The 7,352-nt window shown below is 51.3% G+C and overlaps 1 protein-coding gene across 4 annotated transcripts in view; it reads left to right on the forward strand.

The window, feature by feature from the left end:
* Positions 1 to 5,894, forward strand: part of BCL7A (BAF chromatin remodeling complex subunit BCL7A) — a 30,408-nt gene extending 24,514 nt beyond the window's left edge. For 3 of the 4 annotated variants that reach the window (XM_055323226.1, XM_055323225.1, XM_055323227.1), the window contains exon 6: positions 2,892 to 5,894. In XM_055323226.1, the coding sequence (XP_055179201.1) occupies positions 2,892 to 2,963 (72 nt within the window). In that variant the 3' untranslated portion in view covers positions 2,964 to 5,894. The remainder of the gene's footprint in view (positions 1 to 2,891) is intronic. The other variant, XM_055323228.1, reaches the window with a different exon arrangement.
* The last annotated feature ends 1,458 nt before the right edge of the window (positions 5,895 to 7,352 follow it).

Here is a 7,352-nt window from a genome sequence, read left to right on the forward strand (position 1 = left end):
ATAGGTGGCTGCTGGCTAGGAACAAACACCCTGGATTCGAATCCGAGCCTCCTTGTCTGCAACTGCCAAAATGGGGTCATAGAAACTGTCTTGGGGCCAGAGCGCAGATGGGATGAGAGAATACGGCTAACACACTTGGTGTGGAGCTGGAACGGGAATGCCCCAGATGCCGTCATTGTGATTTTTCACTATCAACCCTCTGGGCTCACCTAAAATGAGTGAGGACCCCGAGGTGTCAAAACTTCAACTAATCAAACGATCTTCTAGTACCTCAGGATAAACTGACAAAAAGTAGCAGCAGAAAGGTTGGAAGGGGCAGAGGGTGGCAGGATGTGGTCTGCGCTTTGCAGAGCCGCAAGCCAGGCCTCCCCCAAGGGAAAGTGCCTCCTGGACTCTAATGTCTCTATCCCCTTACCTGCAGGACACTCCTCCAAATGACCAAAGACACAGAAGGAGTGTTGATGAAGATATGTTTGCAGTGGCAGGAAATTGGCCACAACCTAAGTTTGTCGAAAGGGGGCTGGTTAAATAATCTGTGGTCGTGGATGAAACAGATGGGTATGCACCTGTTAAAAAGGGTGTGGTTGACCCAGGTACAGACAGACAGTAAAGAATTATCCTCACAATGTGAAATGAGGAAAGCAAGACCTAGAACCTCAGGCATAGCATGAGCCCACTTGATTAAAAAATCAAAGCCTTGTGTATAGTTTGTAAAAACCAGGATGTCTGCTGGGATCTCCTGGCCTTCCAAACTCAGTTGTTTTTTTTTTTTTTTTTTTCAACTTAGCTTGAAACTTTGATCCATACCCTGGCGGCATCTAGTGTTACCCCCCGCCCTGCCCCACCCCTCAGATATCTGAAAGGTACAGGGCTCTTACATTCTAACATGCCCCCAACCTCCAGTCCCATTTCCAGGGGACCCAGACCTGAAATGGAGCCTCTTCCACTGCTCTCATGCACACACAGACACAAATATTCGTCCACAGAGCTCCCAGGTCTATGAGCAAAGTGGAGGAGGATGCATTTTAGTTAAGCAACTCGACATTAACATTTGGCCATTCCTGTGTTTAAAAAAAAAAAAAAAAAAAAAGCTTCCCCAACCTCCCAACAGGAGGAATACTCTGGCTGTTCTCTGTATTCAACTGTCCTGAGCTTGTAGCTCCTCTCTTTTGTTCCCCTTTCTGTTTCTCCGTCCTCTTCTGTACCTTCTGGTACGCAGAGCAGTTCACCTCTCTGTAGGCTCCACTCCCAAGCTCACATGCTGTCCTCCCATCCAAGTGCTCTACAGAACCAAAGGCCTCCTCTCCATTGGGACCCAACATCCTCTGAAGAAGGCACAGTACCTGCTTGGTCCTGTCATGACCATATTGGGCTTTCATCGCTTTCAGAATGAGAAGAAGGGAGAACACAGAGGTGGCTCTTTCAGCCTCTCTATGATGCCTCAGGGTCTGCCACAAGAAGCTCATACACAGCCCACATCAAGGCCCTGGGGTCTCTATATTAAACATACACTGGGCACCCATAGTGGACCAGGCCCTGTGTCAGATACTAGGGACCCAGGATGAGCCAGAGATGGGGTCCCTCCCTGCCCTCATGGGGCTCATGATGTGGTGGGTGAGGAAGAGACACAGCCAGGATATAGCAGGGACAAGCAGATGACAAGGTCATAGCACGTGCTCCAGAAAAACCAAGATGAGGATGAAAGGAGGCCTGACAGTGGAACATTGTTTGGGCTGGTGTAGGCAGAGAAATGGGCTGTGAGCAGGAATTTGAAGGATGAGAATACAGGGCCACGAGAGCAGGCTTTCTGGTCAGAGGGAACCAGAGGCTTGGGCCTGGAAATAGGAACAAGCCTGAGAACAAAAAGGAAGGCCAGGGGTCTGGGTCTAGCAGGCAAGGAAGAGAACAACCAGTTGGGTGCCGGGTCTTCTCAACCTGGTAAGGAGCTGGCATTTTGCTCTGAAGTCAGTGGGAAAGCATCAGTGGGTTTTACGTTCTGTATATGTTTCTATTTGGGGATTTCTTGAACTATGTTGAAAGCTGCCTAGGGACTGCATGGAGCAGGATGCTGCCTTATCTGGGCAGGTGATGGGTGCAGGTGCCGACAGTAAGGACGTGGCAGCTGGGAGAGGTGGGCAGGTCCAAGGGTGTTTGGAGATGGAGTTGCTTGCTAGCTCCTTGCTAATAGGTGGTGTGTGGGACTAGGAAGAGCAAAGGAGGCCTCCTTTGCTCTGGGCAGGTGTGGTGTCATCGACAGACTTGGAGGTGGGGGGGTGGGTGCTGGTCAGGGTGGGTAAAGTCAGGAGCTGGTCTCGGGTGATGGCTCAGATTGGAGATACCGGAGTGGGAAAGTCAGGGTGGGGGCGTGCGTGCTGGATGTTTTTGGGCCATGGGACTTAGGAAGTGTTCACAACTACGGGCCGTCTCCCCAGAATAACATGCATGTATGTTAAACAAATGCTGAGTATCTGCCCAGACCAGGCACCCCAGCTGGGCTCTGGAGGAGCCCTGTGACCAACCACATGGCAAAGTCAGACAAGGCCTTTGAGCTTGGAGAGGTGAACTTGGAAGTTGTGCACAAATGATTACCCTAGCGATTAATTACAGACCAGGAGGCTGATGATGGGGAAGCTCTCCCTCCCTCTCTGGCTGGTGTGGTGAAGGGGAAGTGGGGAGCTTAGAGGCACAGGGCGCAGTGCGCTTAGAAGACCCCGAGGGAAGCCGCTATGACAGGGACAGGTGGGGCCTGGTGACATGGAGTTTGGTAAACGTGGGCCACAGGGTCAGAACTGCGGTTTTGAACCATAGAAGCAGTCCTCAGTTTCCCCTACGGCTGGCCTACACCGCTCCCTTGGCGGCAGGCTAACCTGCATCCTCTCTTCTTCCCCAAGGATTTGGAAGGAGTGCCACCCTCTAAGAAGATGAAACTGGAGGCCTCTCAACAGAACTCAGAAGAGATGTAGACACTACATTCAGTCCTGCTTTCCATGTTTCACAGGAGGTCCATCTGCAGGCTGAATTCTAGAATAACTTCACCTGAGCAGTTCCTCTCGGGTGCAGACAGAACTACTAATTTTCCAAGTTTACCAAGTGCAAATCCAAGAAAACCGAGAACAGCGTAACTTCTCAGACACTGAAGAACTTTCTGCTGTGAAGCAAAACCCTTGAGTGTTGAAGGGACTGACTGTCTTTGGGAAGGCGGGGTCGACAGCTCAGGAGTGTCTGCACACTGTCTCTGAAGCCAAGATCACATTTGTGTTGCTGCTGTATTGTTTCATCCCCTCCCCACCTCTCCCCCACTTCTCTATTTAACGATATAAGCTATTTGAGGGTGGTACCGATCAGGGAATCGGTTTTCATCGGGGCTTTCCACTGTTTGCCCGATTCCTCCCGCTTTCTTTTTTTGTGCCTTGTGCCCTTGAGGTGACCTCTGGCATGTTTTCCTGGTTGTTTTGCATCTCCCTTTGCAAAGTGCCCTCGGGTTTTGTCCAGGTGGCTGATGCCTCCATCCTCACGCCTCTCCTCCCTGGCCCAGGACTTCAATCCTAGCAGAGCAGGCAGGGAGGAGGGGGATCCCGAGACCTCCGAAGAATGGGACTTCCTCAGCCACCTGATTTGCAGGTGTGGGGGTGTTGGGCACACCCTGGGGCCCTGGCTCCTAGGTCCAAGGTTCGAGGAATCTCACATGTCGGGGCACTACCCTGAAGGGCTGGCTACTTGATGTGCTCTCAGCTTCTTCGGGGCATCTGAGGCCAGTGTTTCCAAGCCCACCCGGACGGACACACAGAACCCTTCGATTGTTCTGGCACTTGCACCCTCTACCCCCACCATACCGCTTTCTCCCACACCTCCGAAGACGAAATGGCTTCTGCGGCTGACTGCAGAATTGTCTCCTTAGGACGATAAAAGGGCTGAGGAGGCTGGGAGCAGATGGCAGGAAGAGCTGGTGCTGAACTTTCTCTCCTAGGATGTTGCCTGGATTTCAAATCCGCAGTAACCTGCTACCCTCTGCCTTCCTCCCCCTCCCCCCCACATAGGGAGGCAAGATTGCAAAGCATGTTCCTGACTCTCAGAGCCAATAATCTGATGGCCTCTCATACCTGGGACGCTGACCGTCCCCAGCAGGGAGCAGACCCTGATGATTGAGCCTCAAAGGCCAGGAACCAGGCACCCAGGAGTGGAAAGCGCTACAGTCCTCCAGAAAGGGGTGATTGAGTCCCTCCCCTTGCCTCTGTCCTCTGCCTGAGCCGAGACAGCTTCCTCTCACTAAAAGGGAGATGTCCCCTTGGATGAACTGCCTGATTGTTTGGTTCTGAGGCCTGGTTTGCTCTTACTTCCTAGATGGACTCCTCGGATCTTAACCCTTTTCCTGAGCTTTCTTTACTGCACTGGACTTGCAACTCCCTTTGAGTTGAGTGAGGGGTGGGTGGGGGGTTTGCTTTGTTCTGTGGTTTTTTGTTTTTGTTTTGTTTTCGTTTTTATTTTGCTGATTGGTGCATATTCAGGTACCACCTTTGATACCTTTGACGTGTGGATCTCTCTCCTGACCACCATGGAAAGTGTCTGCCAGATTCCTTTCAAAGTTTCTGAGGGTGAGGCTCTTTTTTTTTTTAAGGGAGCCAATCTATATCCTGCACTTCAAGAAGAATCAAAATGTTCCTGAATTTCAAATACCTCATGCAAAAATGTCTCCTGAAATAAGGGAAAAAAAAAAAAAACTTTGAAAATCTTAATGTTGAAGTTTGCAATGCCGAGAAAGGTTTCTGTCTTAAAAAAAATATCCTTCTCAATTTTGCCCCTCAGGCAGCCAGTCCTGTGCAGAACTGTGCTCTGCGTTACCTCTCAGCGTATCTCAAGGCGGCTTTACCTCCAGATCCTCTAGAGCTAGAGTAACTTGTTTTCCTTTGCAGCAAAAACTCCATTTTGATGCAAGATGAATTTGGATATTTATTTCCTTTCTTTTTGGGGAATGAGAGGTTAGAACCAAGACAGCTGAAGGAGAATGACACGCATCCACAGATATGGCAGGTCGGCCGCGGTGGGTCTCCCTGGGTCTCCTGGTTGCGGTGGCCTCTCTGGACAGGCAAAGGGGGAGTCAACGGCAGCGGTTGAGGATGAAGATGACATCCGGGACACACCGAGGCTGTCATTTGTTTTTCTCTGAAGTGCCTGAAGGTAGGAAGGAGCCCGTGGCCCGGACCACCCCCCACCCCCTGCCCCGGCCCCTGCCATGGCCAGGCCCGGCCAAGCGCCAGCGGCCCTGCACTCCTCTCTGGCCAGGAAAGCCTTCCACGTGGGACGGTGAGACTGCAAAAATCCAGATGTGCTTCCTTCCCCGATGCAGCCCACTGCTCGGAGCCACCGTCCCCCACCCACCCTGCGCCCCTCACCCGCCTCCCACCACAGAATCTAAGACCTTGCGGCCGGTGAGGCAGTGAGCCGGGGTGAGGAGTCCTCCCCAGATGCCTTCCACGGACACCAGGCCCCACGGCCTAAAGGGCTCCCAGGGCAGCCTTCCTCCCGCCACTCATGAAGTTGGGGGAGCTTCGGCTACACATTCCACAAAGTGCTGGCACTTACACCCGCAAACCTGGAAGGCAGTGGACCTATTTCTAGGGTGGTGACCTCCCATAACAAATGATGTCATGGTTTGGAATGTTCATTATCGCCAAGGACCTGGTTAGAGGTATAAAAAGACCTTTTTTTCACCGTTACCTAATTTTTTTTTTTGTCCTCTTATGTTTTGGGTTTTTTGTTGTTCGTTTGTTGTTGAGTTTTTTTTTTTTTTTTTTGGTGTGTTGTACAGCAGTATAATTTTTCACTTATTTATTCCATCAGTAGATATGGTTTGTACAATGTACAATGGTTCCATTTCAGAAAATAAAAAAATTCAAATCATGAACACCAGTGTGATTTCTGTAGCATTATAATAAAGAATAAATCTGATCGATGGTGAGAAGGTCCCTGCACCGGTGGCTGCTCTGGTCTCTCCTACATGACCATGTGGCCCTGACTGTAGGACACCACGCTCCTTGCAGGCAGGGACTGTCACCTCCCGTGGTCACCTTAGCTGCCATCTTGAAGCATTGGCTGGGTGCCTCAGGCAGGTGCATAGACCACCTTGTTGAGATGAGAACACAGCCCCAGTTGCGTAGCCAGGCTGAGCCCTCCTGTAAAGGCCATGCCTGCTCCCTGGTCAAGGGCACCAGTTTGCCATGTCCCTGACTTTGGGAGGCTGTGGCTCAGGGTGGGGACTCTGAGAGGTCAGCCCAGAGGTGGATTGTAATGTCTTAACTTGTCCTACCTAAGTGACTTGTGACCAGGGCAGAGCCAGAGCCTTCCTAGGGTTCTTTCCCCTCCCAGCAACTGGGGTACTTCTCTTGCCCAGCTCAGACTCCCACCCTGGAGTTGACTAGTTTCTCTTTCTCTGGCCTGACTCCCTGCCACCTCGTCCACCTGAAGCCTGAGCCTGGCTGAGCCTCCTGCAGGGGGTGGGGGTGCTGAGAGGTGCTGAGATGATTAACCCAGGCCTGCCAAGACTCACCTGGAGGCAAATGTTCTTGCCTTTGTTTTGTCTGCCTCTCCTCCCCACTACCCTTCCTTTTAACATGTTCTGTTGTTTTTACCAGGACTAATTGCTCCGCGAAATAAACTCCTGAACTCCTGATAAAGTTCAACTTGACAAAACAAATCATAGGGGCCTTGTTTGCTTAGCCAAAACTATGCTTCTGCTCACACCCTTTGCCCCCTCCTCCACTGTCCTCTCTAGGTAGCTGCAGCTCTGTCCTGGATGGAATTCCTTCCAGACTTGTCTCTATGGATCCACCACCCTTGTCTCCCCGCACCCATTAAGTTTCTTAGTTATTCTCTCACTCTCTATGTGTCTGTCTTGGGTTCATTGTCGCTTTCAGTTTCTTATCTGTCTGTGGAGCTGACTTCCTCTCATGTCCACTCATCAGGGAGCAGTCGTGCACAAGAGCTGGGAATTTAAGCCTGCAGGTATTCCTGTGAGCATCATGTGTGCCGGCATCTGGGCAGTAGTGACACAGCTTGAGCTTTTCCCTCTAGGCAAACAAATGAGCCAGTGTGGGAAGATGGCCAATACAGTGTGGAATTAGGGGAGGTACGCCTTGATGAGGGGGCAGGGTCAGGGAGGCTTCTAGGATGGTGGAGGGAGTCCAGGCATGGAGCTAAGAAGCTCGTTTTTTCTTGTTGATGCTAAGGAGCAGGCTGGAGGTTTCTGAGCCAGGGCTCTGCTGGACTTGGGATAGTATTTCCAGGGAATGGCATGGATTAGAAAGATCAAGACTAGAGATGGGGGCAAAGCAACTAGGAAACTGGGGCAGTAGGCC

The sequence above is a fragment of the Nyctereutes procyonoides genome, unplaced genomic scaffold, assembly GCF_905146905.1.
Source record: "Nyctereutes procyonoides isolate TBG_1078 unplaced genomic scaffold, NYPRO_anot_genome, whole genome shotgun sequence".
In the NCBI taxonomy this organism is placed as follows: Eukaryota; Metazoa; Chordata; class Mammalia; order Carnivora; family Canidae; genus Nyctereutes; species Nyctereutes procyonoides.